Raw genomic sequence first — 17945 nt, forward strand, 5'->3', positions numbered from 1 at the left:
GCAAAAATTGTTGGAAATGCTCAGCGGTTTAGACAACATCTTGTGAAGAGAAACAAGTTAGTGCCCCAGGACTTGCAGTCAGCAACAATCCGTCTACACTCACTGCTGACCAATGTCAAAAAAAAGATCACACCTGCCCTGCCCCAGTGAACAGTTTGTACATTGGAGTTGGCTCCAGGCTGAGTAATGAGGCTTTGCAGCACAGCAGGACCTGGCAGGTGTAAATCCCATCACCTGGGAGAGTCAGAGCAAGCCCTGCTCGGGAAACCGACTACCAGCTAAGCTGTGGCCCCAGGTTTAGCCACTACTACAATCGTCTGATGTTCAGAAACTTCCAAAAGCATTCTAAAACTACTAAAAATTAAGCAAACATAAATTAAAACAGTTAAAACTCTGAAACACAAAAATCAGTTCAGTAAAATCTGAATCAGAAAACATCAGCCTTCAACCCACTTGCTCCCAATTGTTCAGGTCAATGAAGGAGAATTCCAGGAAGGATCCAGCAACAGAACACTGATGTGAGAAATACTGCAAATAATTCCACATGGCTGAGTCTTCAGCTTTTGTGCACACATGCATGGAACTTCTGAACTTCCTGGCAGTTCAACAGAAGAATGCTGCTCGTTGTGTGTGGAAGTGTTGGCTTTTCCCTGCCAAACTCTGGCTTAGTGTTTCAGGTTATTGACCTTTCAGTTGTCTGACCTATGCCACTCAATTTGCCCCCAGATCCCTGCAGCTCGGAAATCTCTCAACCAGGCTCTTGCTTCCGTCATTGACACCCATGTCCCCAATAAAACCATTACTGTCTTGTCATCCTGTCTGTTTCCCCAGTGCAACCCTCAACGCCCACACCAGATTGGAAAAGATATGGTAGAAAATGGCTTTCAACATTTGCTGTCATATCTGAAACAATCACTTCTGGATCCTGCACTTATCTGTCAGACTGCTTTTTAATATTAGATCATTCTGTCAGCCATTTACTTAACCACATCCCCCACCCCACTGACTGCCCCCCTCTTGCCATCTCTTCTCCTCCACACCTCCAAATAATAAATACCAGCTCATGAATAGCTTTGGCTCTTGTCATCACAATTGAGACCACCAAAGCTCTGCTGCTTTTCCCTCTTCCCCTTGTCAACAGGACAAACCTCTGATGATTTCCATTCCCATCTCCTCCCCTACACCCCCATCCTCAGAGCTCCAATCCTAAACTTGTAGCTTTCTCCAGGTTCTCTCTTGTTTCCCACTCATGCAATTCATCTTGTCCAGAAAACCCTCACCATGCTACTTTGATCCATCCCCACATTATGCTACTTTTCCTCCTTTTGTTTCCCAGCCTATCTGTAAATTTTAACATGGTTGACAGCAGCATCCTCCAGCAAGAGCTCACCAGTGTTGTCCAACTGGATGAGATGACACAAGTCCAGATCCCTCCTTATCTCTCCAGATGTAGCCAGAGAATTGACATTAATGGCTTCTTTTCCCACACACATTCTGTTATCACGTGCTCCTCATGGATCTAACCTTGGCCCCTTCTGTTGCTCATCTACATGGTGCTCCTTGGCAACACCATTAGAAAACAAGGCATGCGTTTCTGCACGAGCAGAAACTCCCTTCAACTAAATATCAATGAGGCCAATGCTATCGCCATCAGTCCCCATCGCAAGCTTTATCTTCTTGCCACCAGTTCCATCCTCCTTTCTGGCCATTGGCTGAAACGGAATCAGACTCTCCTCAGTCTTGATGTTATATTTAACCCTGCATTGAGTTTCAGGTCTCACCCAGACCAATATTTAGACTACTTCCATTCAAGTCTTCTCCTGCCTTGGCTCATCTGAGAAAGTCCTCATTCATGTCTTTGTTACTAAGCCTAACTATTCCAAGAACCAAACGATAACCATACCCTCTGGATAGTGGAAAAGGTGGGCGGGCTGTTTTTATGGTCAAGTTGGATTCAGAGAGATTGGCGGTAGACACTTGCAGTCAAATTGGCTTACTGAGGCAGAATCAGTAAGCTGAACCAGGCATGCCTGTGGGTACTCGAGGGCACTATTAATGACTGAGTAGGAATAACAGAACCTAGAGGAGTCCCTGCCACCAAATGTTGGAACTCACCATAAAATGCATGACACCAGCCTTTTGGCCATGATGAGGGTATGGAAGATTCTCTACAGACTGGTGCTTCCATCTGATGGAAATGTAATTCCTTAGGGCAGCTGGTCATCTCTTTAAAAGGTGTCACAAACCAGCAACAAAAGAAACACACTGAGCATGATTCAGTGTTAAAAACTATTTTATTAATCACTACTTATGATAATACGTAAAATAAAAGTAAAAATGTTAGTATGTTAGAATTCAAAAATGTTAAACCTCGAACGTTAACCCCAAAACTAAACTCTTCGTGTGTGTGTGTGACAAAGTCCAAAACTCCCAGTTCCGGAATGGTTCTTAAAGTTCAGTTCCGCAAGCCATAAGGTGAAACATGAGCAAGGGCTTCTTCAACAACCACCGTTGTCTGAAGATAAGATGTAGATGTAGAAAAACATAGAGAGAGTACATACGAAATCCAAATGTTCCACGATGGAACCCAAACGACACTTCAGTGTTTACTCGGTAGTGACTTCCTCACCCCGAAAAGCATCCGAACCGTGGTCGTCCACACACAAATACCTGTTTCCTTCTACAGGTCAGCAACAAAGTGAACTCCACCGGATTACTTCCAACTTCCATACATGGATTTCAGTGGCAAACACAGTTATTGTTTCTCATCCATCGATAGAGAAAACAAGCAGGCTGGTGTCTCTCTCCCTTCTCTCTCTCTCTCCTTCTTCTTCTGACTTCTTCAACAACGTCATTACGTCCTTTATCTTCTATTGACGTAAGCACGCCCCACACACACATACACACACACTCTCTATCTTAAAGGGACTTTCACTGAGTCCGTAACAAAGGCATTTATACTAAATCTAGCAAATTAGGCATGTCCAAAAAAGTCCAACTGCATTTCCGAGCCTTCTGGTAGTGTCCACACTTATGTGTCCACATTTCCTTATCCATGGACGTTTAACTTCTGGAAGATTCTTCACAGGCTAGTTTGCATTATGTCAGCTACCTTGATGTTCCAGGTTTTCAGATGTTGAATTGTACACTTGGTTTACTCCTCATCAAGTGATTAACCAAGTTCTGATATTCGCTCACAATGACTTCACTTGGTGAGAAATCAGTGACAATCCCAAAGCCGTCCCAAATTTAGAAAACAGAACCTTCATTGGTGGCTCATTACCTTAGTACAGAAAAAGAAGCAACGTGAGGAAGGTCCTTGGTTTGATTCCAGTATATGATGCGTTCAGCTGGAAGGTAATGGAGAACTACACCTACCTTCAGGGCCCCTGGGCTTTGAGGAGGAAGGTTAGTCACTATCCTGCTCAAATCTTCTATAGGATGGACCCCCACAGTGGTCTTGGGATCAGTTGGCCCATAATCAAGGGTTCTAGGTGAACTGCATCTGAGTGAGTCAGGTACCTGACTGCTCCTGTGTAACTACACTCCAGTATAAGTCAGCATTTTCACAATAAAGAATAAAGATAAATTATAAAGAAAATTAAATGCACATTGCACAGAATGTGTTGCTGCTTATTCATTTATTAAATATAAATCATCTTGATATGAGACTTCTGCTGGTTAGGTGATAATGGAATTTTCATTATTTTTTGCCTTCTTAATTAGATGCCAATCTGATATTTCTGAAGCTTAATGATGTTTTCCATATTGAATTTATTATTGACAGAAACGTGTGCTGTGAATAATGGAGGCTGCGATCGTACGTGCAAAGATACTGCTACAGGGGTTCGGTGTAGCTGTCCGGTTGGATTCACACTGCAACCTGATGGGAAAACATGCAAAGGTTAGTTCCTGTTTTTTTCTTAAATGCATCATTAGCCTTCAATGATTTTTGTAGTGCTAAAAATTGTAAACCTCTAGATAAATAAACTACAGGCAGTACAGCTCTGGTTGATGTGGAAATAGTAGTTTATTGTTCCGTCAGAACAATGAAGATATGTTCATTCTCTGAAAAAGTTCACACAAAATTATTGTAAATTTAAATATTAAATTTTATTTACAGCGTGATAACAGGCCCTTCCAGCCCAATGAGTCCACGCCGCCCATTTTAAACCCAAATTAACCTACCCGTAAATCCTTGGAATGTGGGGGGAGTCCGGAGCACCCGGATGAAACCCACGCAGACACGGGAGAATGTACAAACTCCTTACAGACAGCGATGGGAATCGAACCCCGATCGCTGGCGCTGTAATAGCGTCGTGCTAACCGCTACGCTACCATGCCACCCATTCATTATAAAAGGCCATTCATGCTACTTAACCTACAATTGCTCCTGGTTTTTAGTAAGTTTACACAATTATTCTTTCTCTTGATTTTGGTGATTCAAATAAATTTTATGATCTACTATTTTCAGGATAAAGGAATCTGTTTTTTGATATTTGGTGCAATTTATGCAAGAATGGGAATTGGTTGGCTTCAGACAGGCTGAAATCGAAATATATCCTTGCATTCAGTTTTCCAAGGCAGAATTTCATGTGCAGATTCAGGTGTATTCGTGAAACTTAAATCAGTAATGAAATGACAAAAAAAATCAAAGTTTTTGGAGAACTTAAGAATATCACTAGATGCTTTCCCCTTGGCTAAACAGGCAGGAGACTAAGATCATAAGAGCAGTGCAAGAATAAAAGTAAGGATAATCAGAGGTGTGGCATGGGACCATAAGTGGAGGAAGCATACAGCAAAAGTAGGTGACAGCAATTTGCCTGATGCAAACAGTGTCTGCATAGAATTATATGTGTGAATGTGGACTGCAAAACAGATGATATTCATCCTGGAGATGTTGCAATGCATGATTTAACTCTCTGCAGGCCTGAATCCCAAGGAGGTAGCTTCCATGAACATTTCCTGATAGGTGTGCTAAAGTGGCCCCAAAATGACCTGTTGATCAGACCTCCCTATTCAGAAATGTTTACATTATAGATGAAATTGCAATGCACATGGTAAAATCAGTAATGACGCCATGAATTATATTTGCTTTGATTGCTAACTGCAGATGTTATTTATCAACATTTCATGGCATAAATAGATGGCTGAATAAGAATGGATGTGTAGTACGAGAATTAGCATGCATCATTGGATTTCTCCCACTTTAAACTAGTGTGCCTAGAGGGGAAGGGAAATTTTGATTTTTTTTCATTGGTCCCACAAACACATCTCTGTACTTTGGCTTTTATGAGAACTAAGTATTGTTTGTAATTTTAACATGTATAACCAGCTAATCAAAGTGCAGGGAAAAAATAATTACTTCAAAGCATGTCCTAAGTATGGGCTTATTGCATGTCAGACTTCGAAACTGAGAGTCTATTCAAATTAAATTATCAGATTTAAAAGGGCTAGAATCCAACAAACTCAAAGATGAGCAATGCAAAACAATTGAGGCGGTTAGTTTACAACTGATATGAAATGAGAAAGTCCTCTGTGAAGGAGCCATTGCTCTAAAGTCACAATCTAATCAGATCTGCTCAATCTGATCTCGGATTACTCATACATTATGTCCTATCAACTCATCTGAAATGTGATGCTGAAGAAGTTTGCTTAAAATCCCATGGACAGTAATGACAACCAACCATTCAGGCCAGGGAAAAAAATAGGTTTTTTTTGAGACCATGGTAGTCAAGCAGAGAGTGATATATTTTGATGCGTGATTTGAGCAAATGGGAAAGATGATTATAACTGTAGAAGTGAAGGAAGTGGAAGAAGAGGATTGTGAAGATTTCAAAGAAGATCAAGAAGCCAGAAGAATAGTAGCTTTGGGTGATCACCAGCAGTGGACGGTCTTAGAGAGAAGTCCATTGGGTTACCAGGAGTCAACGGTGGCATTTGAAATTTGACTGACTGCATCTCAAAGTATTTGTTTCTGTGAGATATGTTTCTCATTTGCATTTGATCCAGTCAATTTTGCAAATTCATTCACTTTGTCCAGTCGCACAATTGAGTTTGAATTTACTCTGAAGATACAGAAATCTAAGATTGCAGTATGCAACCAATAGTAGAAGTAACTAGAGAAACAGACAACTTGCACTAACATAGTACACTTCACATCCATATCAGAACTTCTAAAACACTTCAGGGGCATTACAATACATTTGAAACAGTCACTTGTTGCAGTTTGGGAATCAGGGCAGCAAATTTATTTGATGGACAAATATTAGCCAGCCCACAGGAGATAAATATTAGCTAGTCTAGTGAGGCTAACCCTATTGAAACTTTGGAAAAGATTTGCAGAGATCTATTGTGTCCACCCAAAAAAGCAGGATGGCTTAAGTTTAACATGTTATCTGAAAGGTTGCTTCTCTGACACTTCATTACCTCATTGGAAAGTTTTTTACTTGCAATTCTGGAGTGGGACTTGCTCACTGAGAAGGTTGGCATTGGTTGACACTGAGAACCAACAAAACAGCAGTAACTTTTTCATAACAAGGCTATGGTTAGGGGTTTCTGAGTCAGTAGTTATTCAGACTCAATGAACCGTACTTGTAAACATTATTACTCTTACACAACAATTTTAACAATAGGTTATTTTTTTTATTGTATGAAGTTGAAAATATCACTCACCTCATTGTATTGCACCCAGAGAATCTTTGAAGCATGTAAACACAGCTTTTTTAAAAAAAAACTTGCCTTGAGATCCATCCCTGGTCAGTGGTAATAAATGGCCTAAATAGACACATCAGTGCATTGCCCTCTGCCTCCAAAATCCATGGGTGCACATTTAGCACCATCAACTGGAGGTGGATCTCTGGGCATGTATTTTCCTTTTAATAAAACACTTAATTTTGCCAGTTTATCCTAATTTTTCAGTATATCCAGGGAGAGCTGTGGTGTAGAAAGGCAGACATCTTCACTGACTGATTTATTCCCAGGTTTGCACTATTAATTTCTTTAGCCAGCAAAAGGACGCTTGAAAAGACCACTAGTTTTGATTTTTCAACCTGCAGGGAAATGTTAACGACATTCATGTCCTTCTCACTCAGGGCAAAGGGAAAGTGGACAAGTGGTTAAACTTACTCTGCCTAATTCAAAGGGTCTCATTAAGAACAAAACCACAATCTCTTTGCTAAATAAGTGAGCTGCTAATGCCAGTCAAAGAAGTAAAATATCAGAAATATAATTTGGCTTCTCATTTCTCTGGATGGGTTACAATGTTATTAACCCAACCAGGTTAGAAGGTGGTGGTTTCAAGTGCCAGGTTAGTGCCAATTTTGACTGATTCCCATAATAAGTCAACAACTCCATTAGCAATGCGTCATAAAATATAGAGGATGTACAATGCGAATTAGATGGACCTTGACGGATTTCCCAACTAAACAACCCAAAGCTCCCAAGTTTTTCTCGAATAAATATCCATACATGAGCCCTTTCCTGTATGGATCATTAAATAAACAACCAAGATGCAAGTTAAGACCTGTGTAAACAGATCCACTATTGTGAAATAAGCAATAGGGCCAGGAAATAAGGCCTGTGATAAAATTGCCAAATTATTTCCCAAACAGCATTCTGCCAGAAACTGTTAACTGAGTTGTCCACCAATCTTCCTTGCTCTGACAAAAAGGATTAACTTCATTTTTGTACATCTTTCAAAACCGTTCATATGAAGGCCAAATTGGTCTGTGTGCCAAATTTCAAGTCTGCATTCAGCTTTCCCTCTGACTTTAGACATTAAAAGCTAGTTAAATTCTAATCTGGATACTTTGTTTTCTTAAAGCTGGACTGTTCCAAACTTCAGAAGTGCAATTCATTTTGCAGTCCTGGAGAATGATGTCTGTACTCCGACTAAAAATGATTTTATAAACAAGTGAAGGCCAAAGAAGGGTTTCTGTGGAGAGAATATTGCGCCTGAAGCACATTATCCTTCATTATTTAAGTTCCAATATTTTCCAATACTGACAGAGCCAGTAGCAGAGGGGAATTGTCTTTGAAAAGGGACAGTCCGAGTTCCTTGTGGGTTAGAGACCTTGTGGGTTAGAAATAGAGCAACATTTTCAGCAATATTAAAGGTCACCACTGCAAACAACATCTATGCCTTTGTCCCTTTTACTCCCCAGTCTCATTCACACACATCTTCTCCACACACTCATTGCATGGAATGTATTAAGGACCACTTTAGTCTGCAAACTGTCACATAGGAATTCTTGAGCCATTTGAAAACATAAGTGAAAAGGTTGTGGCAGATGGAAACATTAAGCTTCTTGATTTTGTCTTCAAGAGCTGAAGCTTGAAAGACACTGAAGGGGGGAGCCTGTCATCCGTCCAATGGGAAATACCATTGGTGCTGAAGTGGTACTTATGATGCTCTTTTCTCACCTCTATGCACTACATTGTGACACTTCTGTTGCTGTTCCCAAGCACACTGGAATAAGGTTAAGGGATGAAAATACTCCCAAAAATGACAAAAACTGTCATTTATAAGATATCTTTATTCGTCACATGTACATCGAAACACACAGCGAAATGCATCTTTTGTGCAGGGTGTTCTGGGGGCAGCCCGCAAGTGTCGCCACGCTTCCGGCACCAACATAGCATGCCCACAACTTCCTAACCCGTACGTCTTTGGAATGATGGAAGAAACCCACACAGACAAGGGGAGAACGTACAAACTCCTTACAGACAGTGGCCGCAATTGAACCCGGGTCACTGGCGCTGTAAAGCGTTACTCTAACCGCTACACTACCGTGCCTGCCCATTTCACAGCGTAAATAGAGACCAGGGCTTACCTACACAATTAGATTATTGGAGATCAAATTAGGAAGTAAGGATGTCACCTCAAAGAACTTATCCCTCCAATAGGAACTCAAGACCTAATGCAGACTTTTGTATTAGAGGGAAAACTTGTAAATTTATGAACCTTAATCCTTGCTGCTATTTGAATGCATTGGATTGGTCAGCAATGGCCAACAACATAGAAGTCCTTGATCAGGACAGTGTGGTGGCACCATGACAGGAGGCCTAACTGTGCATATTTTCACACAGCATATTCTTGCTTGTTTGGTACAATCATGGAGGAAAATCCTGCCCATACTACGTTATTTTTTCACCCTTTATAAACCCCTTTTCACCTGTTCTGGCCCTTGATTCTCCTCTATAATTAAGCATGAGTTATTGATTTATGTAATCCACCTGGCCCACCCAAAAAATTCATGCTCTGACTCTATCCTATTCTTCTATTTAACTCAAATCTTATCATCTTGTCTTAATTGTTTCTTTCTGTGATTTTCATGGAACTTTTCTTCTATTTAACTCAAATCTTATCATCTTGTCTTAGTTGTTTCTTTCTGTGATTTTCATGGAACTGTAGTGAGAAAGTTGAATTCCAATCTGGTATCATCATTAAGTGTATAAACGACAACATTTGGAAATAAGAATTTTGCTTACACTGAAGCTTTTCCCAATTCAATCCCAACCCAGTTATTTAATCAGACCTTGTTTGGTCAGTTTGGATTTTTGCCTACTATCCATGCTTAGCATACTTCTATTGACCAGTTTAAGAATAAGTTTCTGAATAGATTTGCCCAGAAGGAACCTGTTTACATTTAAATGCATATGTAACATATTCTGTCAGTGTTGTTTCAAAAATTTGAAGACGTATGAAAGAAAACTTGAACGTTATACAGTGGAACTTCTGTTATTGTATGCTGCCCCATACAACAATGGTCATGTACCAATTTTCATGGAACAGACATTTTATAAGCATCTCTTTCTGACAAAGATTACACCATATTGTGTTCAATCAGTGTGTCTCTGGGTTCTCTTCCCTTTTCATAGCTTAAAGAGCAGAAATTGCATGGCTGAATGTCCCAGCACTGCACCTGAAACCCAAAGCTGCTGACAAATTAGATCAGCTAACACTCTGCAGATATATAAAATAAATCTTCCTAGGCCATTCTTTAGATAATCACTTCAGGAAAGGCAAGTGGAACATAATTTATTCAAGTTAGCTTTGTGTCTACGAAGGTCTATTCAAGGAGATTTAGTTGAGGCTTAGTTCAAGGACAAGATTATTATCAAGTGCTCAAACAAAAAACAAGCAGCTATTTCTACCAATTGAAAATGAAGGGCAGTTTATCCTTTCCATTTGAACATTACAACCGTTTTGAAAAATTTACTTCTTAAAAATTAAATTATTAAGATATTGAAATAATTTGCAAGTTAGCAGCCTGGAAGCAACCTGCTGCACTATATCAACTGCAGAATCCATCCAATTTTCCTGGTGTGATTATATGGGATGTGGTAGTGTACTGGTTAAATTACTAGTTTAGCAACCAGAATTGTAGACCATTGACCAGGAGCTGCGAATGCAAATCCCACAATGACAGCTAAAGAACTTAAAGTAGTTAAATAAATTTGGATTTAATTTGAAAAAGTTTGTTCTAGCAACAGTAACAGGGAACTTAAGAACGAGCTGAGGAGAGCAAGAAGGGGACATGAAAAGGCCTTGGTGAGTAGGGTTAAGGAAAACCCCAAGGCATTTTTCACTTATGTGAAGAGCAGAAGGATGACGAGAGTAAAGGTACAACCGATTAGAGACAAAGGTGGGAAGATGTGCCTGGAAGCCGTGGAAGTGGGTGAGGTCCTCAATGAATACTTCTCTTCAGTATTCACCAAGGAGAGGAGCTTTGATGACGCTGAGGACAGTGTTGGTAAGGTTAATGTTCCAGAGCATGTTGATATCAAGAGAGAGCATGTGTTGGAGCTGTTAAAAAATATTAGGACAGATAAGTCCCCGGGGCCTGACGGAATATTCCCCAGGCTGCTACGTGAGGTGAGAGAGGAGATTGCTGAGCCTTTGGCTAGGATCTTTGAGTCCTCGTTGTCCACAGGAATGGTACCGGAGGATTGGAGGGTGGCAAATGTTGTCCCCTTATTCAAAACAGGTAGTAGGGATAGTCCAGTGAATTACAGACCAGTGAGCCTTACGTCTGTGGTGGGCAAGCTGTTGGAAAGGATTCTAAGAGATAAGATCTATGAGCATTTAGAGAATCATGGTCTGATCAGGGACAGCCAGCATGGCTTTGTGAAGGGCAGATCATGTCTCGCAAGCCTGATACGGTTCTTTGAGGAGGTGACCAGGCAGATTGATGAGGGTAGTGCAGTAGATGTGGTCTACATGGATTTTAGTAAGGCATTTGACAAGGTTCCACACTGTAGGCTTCTTCAGAAGGTCAGAGGGCATGGGATCCAGGGAAGCTTGGCAGTGTGGATTCAGAGTTGGTTTGCCTGTAGAAAGCAGAGGGTTGTGGTGGAGGGAGTGCATTCAGATTGGAGGGCTGTGACTAGTGGTGTCCCAGAGGGATCGGTTCTGGGACCTCTACTTTTTGTGATTTTTATTAATGACTTGGATGGGGGGTAGAAGGGTGGGTTGGCAAGTTTGCAGACTACGCAAAGGTTGGTGGTGTTGTGGATAGTGTGGAGGATTGTCGAAGATTGCAGAGGGACATTGATAGGATGCAGAGCTGGGCTGAGAGGTGGCAGATGGAGTTCAATCCAGAGAAGTGTGAGGTGGTACACTTTGGAAGGACAAACTCCAAGGCAGAGTATAAAGTTAATGGCAGGATTCAGGGTAGTGTGGAAGAGCAGAGGGATCTGGGGGTTCATATCCACAGATCACTGAAAGTTGCCTCACAGGTGGATAGGGTAGTTAAGAAAGCTTATGGGATGTTAGCATTCATAAGTCGTGGGATCGAGTTTAAGAGCCACGAGGTAATGATTGCAGCTGTACAAAGCTCTGGTTAGACCACACTTGGAATACTGTGTCCAGTTCTGGTTGCCTCATTATAGGAAGGATGTGGAAGCATTGGAAAGGGTGCTGCCTGGTTTAGAGAGTATGCATTATGAGGAGAGATTAAGGGAGCTAGGGCTTTTTGGAGAGAAGGAGGATGAGGGGAGACATGATAGAGGTGTACAAAATATTAAGAGGAATAGACAGAGTGGACAGCCAGCGCCTCTTTCCCAAGGCACCAATGCTCAATACAAGAGGGCATGGCTTTAAAGTAATGGGTGGGAAGTTCAAGGGAGATATCAGAGGAAGGTTTTTTACGCAGAGGGTGGTTGGTGCATGGAATGCGCTGCCTGGGGCGGTGGTGGAGGCAGGTACATTGGTCAAATTCAAGAGATTACTAGATAAGCATATGGAGGAATTTAAAATAGAGGGATATGTGGGAGGAAGGGGTTAGATAGTCTTAGGCAAGGTTTAGAGGTCGGCACAGCATTGTGGGCCGAAGGGCCTGTATTGTGCTGTACTGTTATATGATTCTATGAAAAGTATGATTGTAGTTAGACTGTTGTAAAAACCCAAACTAATCCCCTTACCATGATTGTGTGACCTAAATGTGACTCTAAATTCACCGATGTGCTTGAACCGCGGAAGACTGCAGAAGCTGGAAATCTGAAAAAAAATAGAAAATGCTGGGAATACTCAACAGGTTAAGCAGCATCTGTAGAGAAAAAGGTAGAGTAAACATTTCGGGTCAATGACTGTTCATTGGAACTGAGAAAGTGGGGGAGAAAAACAAGAGAGTTTTAAACTGCAGAGAGGAGCAGGGTGGCCAGAACAAAGGGAATGTTTGGGATGGAGTGGAAATCAACAACTTTTGGTGCCATCTATGAGAGGCAAATGAATGCCGGTTAGAGATTACTGATTGTGATTAATTAGCATTCATTCCCTTTTATTAGATGGTACTAAATCCAATTTTGTCACCTGGACAATTTCAGTCTCCACCCAATCACAGTCATTCCCTTTGTTCCCTGCACCCCTCCCCCTCTGAAACTTGTACACTTCTCACTTTCCCAGTTCCGACGAAGGGCCTTAATATGCTGCAATATGACTGTTTTTCTCTCCATAGATGCTGCCTGACTTGTTGAGTATCCCCAGAATTTTGTGTGCTTAAGCACCAAAGAGGTTGATGTTTGGCTTTTCTTCTCAGTTCAAGGGCAAATAGGGGTGGACAATAAAACACAACATTACCAGCTATGTCCACATCACGTGAACAAATACATCCTTAAAAAGTCTTCACCTATTCCTGCCTAACTACTCCACTAATTCCTACTCTCGTGCTATCTGACATTCACACTCATTTACGTACCTTCTTTCTTGGTAAAGCCAAAGGCTGATGCCTGCCCCCTACTGGGTCATTTTAAGTGTTCTCCAACTACATTTGTGAACATTCTCATAAGGGTATTGATGCCATGTATGTTGAGGTGCAATCCATCCATCTCAAGCAAGTTCAATTTGCCTCTGAGCTGGTCTCAATGAACCCCTAGAATCTGAACTCCTCTCTCCCACACGCTGTAATCAACCTACTTTCTCCTTTCACATGCATGTGACACCAGGAGTAATCCTGAGATTACAACCTTCAAGGTCCTACTTTTTTACTTTTTAACTCCTTCCCTAGTTTCTGAAAGTCTGACTTCAGATCTCAAAGCGTGCCCCACCCCTTGTGTTGTTCATACTGATGTGAACCATGATCTCTGGCTCATTCTTTCTCGATTTATACTGCTGCCAACACTTAATGTTGTGCTAACCTCCCCTTTCTTCTGTGTACCAATGAACTTTGGGGGGAGATGTTATTTTAAGACTTTAATATGGTAGCTTTGACATATGGTATATGTCAAGCAAACTTACATCTTAATATTCTAAATTACTCTCCATATGGCAAACAACCGAATTGACATGATTATTTTCAGATGCAGTTCTGCTGTAACCCTTGTTCGCCATTCGTAAAAGCAGCTGGTTTCAGAAAATATCTTACAAATTTTATCTGCCTGTTACTACAGGATTAAGCAATTTCTGCTTAAAGCTTATGATTGATGAGTTCACTGTTAAATACACTGCTGACTGTAAATCATCAGGGCAGCTCTTCTGACCCATTACTTTAACAATTTTGCCCTTGACTGGTTTTGTGCCTGAAAGGTGTTGATATGGATCTAAAGTGGAATCCCTTCACCATTCAGGACAAGGGATGCCAATCAAATAAGGATTACCACCAGAACCTCTGATGCAAGTCTTTCACCCCAGTGACTTCTAAATTAAACGTAGGAACACATTGTGTTTCCATCCATGCCTGGCTAATCAGTTAATAAGTATTTCTGATAATTGTGTAGCATTTATGCCCTGAGCTGGGAAAACAGAGACTCTGATATTCTTCTGGTATGCCTAAAGGTTACAGCTGGAAAATGGGATTGTCTCTTGGTCTGATGGGGTCAAATGTCAGTTCCTTAGAATCTGAGATGTATTTTTTTCAAATCCCTTTGTGGTACTACATTTAGGATCTATGCTACACTGAACAATACAAATAACTTTATACCATAACTATCAGCACCATCAAATACTCCCTGTAAAGGGTTTTGTAGGTGCCTTTCAGTGGCATTGGCATCAAATCCATCTTTCACCAGGTCATCTCCTTGGACTCATCAGTCTATCCATAGTGACACCAATGCACTTCATGAAGATGCACAAAAGGGTTATGGAGTGATACAGCATGGAAACAGGGCCTTCAGCCCACCTCCTCTGCACTGACCATCTACGCTAATTCTGCATCAATCCCACTTTTTAATCTCCCCACAATCCTACCAACATCTCTCAGATTCTACCACTCATTTCCATATTAGGGGCAATTGACAGTGGCCAATTTACTTACCAATATGCAGATCTTTGGGATGCGGGAGAAAATCAGAGCACCTGGAGGAATCTCACGCAGTCACAGGAAATACATGCAGAGGATATTTGAACGTGGAGAGGATTGAACCTGGGTCTCCATTCTACTGCTCTCTACACTGTGCTCTCTACAAAGGACTGGTAATTCTCCAAATGGAGTGCTGTGTGGGAGGTTTCACACAAAGCCAATCAACATTAAAATTCTGAGTGAGGCCCAAGACATTATGCACTATGGTGAAGGCTACCTTGTGCAACAAATGAGGTTCAATCACAATTCCACCATTACAGAGCTGGCAGTGGAAGACAGGCAGGCTGCAGATCACATTGAGGGATGGGAGGAAGGGGAAGGGAGAATCAGGGTTGGTCAAGGTCTATTATTGGATGACAAGGAGGAGTTGATAACTTGAGCATTGAGGTTCAGAGGCAGATGCATGACAAGGCTCTTAAGACATCAGCAGCTATGGTGGAAGGAGTGAACACCAAGAAGTCTACATAGAGGAATAACCTGCAATAATACAAAAGGTATCCCAGACTTCACAGCATTGATCCAAGGTGAAGTCCTCTTTGCCTCCAGTTAAGATCTGCTTTGGTGCAAGTTGCCCCCGTGCACACAATAATTTTACATGTGACATCAAAACACACATTGAAAGACATTTGAAGTCTCTATAGGGGCCCGCTGTGTGTATGCACATCCCACACATAAAGGACCCGGATCTAATTTGCAGAAGTTGACATTCACATAGCACACCAAGTATTGCACTCAACAAGAGAATTTCCAGCCCACTGAATTGTTCTTGTTAAAAATGGCCATCTCCATAGTTTTGTTCGGATTTCTGTTGATATTTTGCTGATGTTGCAGTGAGAGATCAGGGGATCACAGGAATTCCTCCTATAAAATTCTACATCCCAGAAGGAGATCGTTTAACCCACCGCACTGACCTCTGAACATCTCTCCACTCAGTCCTGCTCCTCTGCCCTTCCCCTATACCTTATGTCTTTTTCATGTATCCACTTCATTTTAAAAAGCTATTATTCATTTGTATTTTAAAGATTGTTTCAGATAGAACATTTTCAATAACAACTTTGCAATAAAGCAGTCTTACAACCCATCCCCTTTTATATAGAAGCAAACAGCATTCTATATAATTGTGTCTGTGTCAACCCTTCAGTCAGGCTATTAACTTGTTCTATCCCTGCTTTATCCCCCTGGGTTTGAACATTTGTTCCCTTCAAATATTTAAACAACGTTCTTTTGAAAGTAACTGCTAAATCGGCACTCAACATTCCTTCAGGCGGTAACTTCCAGATTGTGGCAACTCATTAAGTTTGTTTAAAAAAAACTTTCCATATGCCAGGTCTGGTTATTCTGTTGAACACCTTAAATCTCGGTCCTCTGGTTACCATCCCTTCTACTATCAAAAGCAGTCTTGTTTTATTGGCTGAAAACCCTTCAGAACTCTGAATGGAGATTATCAAATTCAATAGAAACCACCAAAAATCCAGGCATCTAGCCTAATCCTTCTGTCAGTTATCTTGATGTTGAAGGAAATTTTCAATGACCTTCTGGTAATCGCAGACATTGATACCTAGAGAAAGAACAACACTTTTTAGCTACCCAGTATCACCGATACTCTTCCAAATACCAGGCATCTGTGACCCAGATTACACTACATGATGAACTATCTCCTCCACCCAGGCATCCTGGAGATGGACATTGTCATTGGAAGCAGCCCTCTACAGTTTCTTTGTTGAGTGACATCATGGAATTCCTCTTCATTCTGCTCCCCGGAGTGGCCTGACTTATTCCTTGAAGTAATTTCCGTTACCACTACATGTCTCCTGTTTTCTTTCTGTATTGTTTGCTCAAAAAATGTTGAGAGAGTTCCAAAAGGATTGTAGTGGAATACCATATCCTAGCTGCAGTAGCATAAGCGGGTATGAGTTAAGTGCACTTATTCAAGTGATATTGAATTTCTAGGCCATGGGTGGTTTTCTGTTTCATTGACGTGGGTTGCCCCTTCTATCTCCTCACTTTATGAATTGGGTGCAGGAAGAAACTTGTGCCATCTCAGCTCAGTAGTCCTAACATCTGAATATCAGTCAACTGTTGCCCACAGAGAGATAATCAGAAAATGACCTGCCAATATTTTCGTAGCATTAACAATACACTTCATATTGTTTTTATTTTGTTTACTTTATTTTTGGCAAGACTTTTTTCAGATCTTGAGTCACATTGTAATAACACCCCATTACCATACACTACACAATTGGAAGGTGTATTTTAAACCCTAGACAGCAGAAAGAGCTATAACCCTGGCCCCCAGATGATGATAATGTGGCTGTATTTAGTGTCATGGTTTCTCCCTGATCTGCCATTTTGACAGGATTTTGATTCGTCCAAAGATGTACTGTACCAATCAGTTTTCACATTCAGGAGTCTGAATTGTGCATGGGAAATATCTACATCTGAAAACTTTATCACAATTATGACTTCTGAATTTGGTGGTTTGGTGCTCAAATCTGGAGAGCAGTGAAAATTAGCAACCTCGCATATTGTGGCTCTCGCAATACAACTGGTGCAATTGTAAACAATGGATGGGGAAGGAACTTTGCTTTTTAAAAAAGGTGTATTTGTTCAATATAATATGAACTAGAGAGAGGTTTAATCAGAGTATCTCCATCAGTTGAAACTTCATCGATACACCTACATTAAATTATATTAATTTCTATCATGAGTTTTTATTTTTTCTTTCCTCACAGATATTGATGAGTGTTTAATAAATAATGGAGGATGTGACCATTTCTGCAGGAATACAGTTGGCAGCTTTGAGTGTAGCTGTCGAAAAGGCTACAAGCTTCTGACAGATGAGCGATCTTGCCAAGGTAAGTATCCGTCCACATCATTTCTTTGTCTGTTTGCAGTCAAAAAATAAGTTGGTGATTCCACGTTTGGATACCAATGTTGCTTAAACTAAAGCCTTGTAGAGAACATGACAGAATTTTGGTGTTTCTGAACAAGTTACATCAAGGTGCACAATACAATTGATTCTGATCTGAGAATGTATGCTGATGGTTTATTTTAGTTTGGAATTGAAAGAAGACTTTTATATTAACATTATAACAAGAAGGCTTCAAAGAATTTGTTTTCAACTTTCATGACAGGGCAGAAATGTGG

The 17945-nt window shown here is 40.9% G+C and overlaps 1 protein-coding gene across 2 annotated transcripts in view; it reads left to right on the forward strand.

Annotated features, from left to right (window-relative positions):
* scube1 (signal peptide, CUB domain, EGF-like 1) overlaps positions 1-17945 on the forward strand; it is a 266620-nt gene that overhangs the window by 171728 nt on the left and 76947 nt on the right. For both annotated transcript variants that reach the window (XM_052029992.1, XM_052029991.1), the window contains 2 exons: positions 3788-3904; positions 17531-17653. In XM_052029992.1, coding sequence (XP_051885952.1) covers positions 3788-3904; positions 17531-17653 — 240 coding nt within the window. The remainder of the gene's footprint in view (positions 1-3787; positions 3905-17530; positions 17654-17945) is intronic.

Source organism: Pristis pectinata, chromosome 15, assembly GCF_009764475.1.
Source record: "Pristis pectinata isolate sPriPec2 chromosome 15, sPriPec2.1.pri, whole genome shotgun sequence".
NCBI lineage: Eukaryota > Metazoa > Chordata > Chondrichthyes > Rhinopristiformes > Pristidae > Pristis > Pristis pectinata.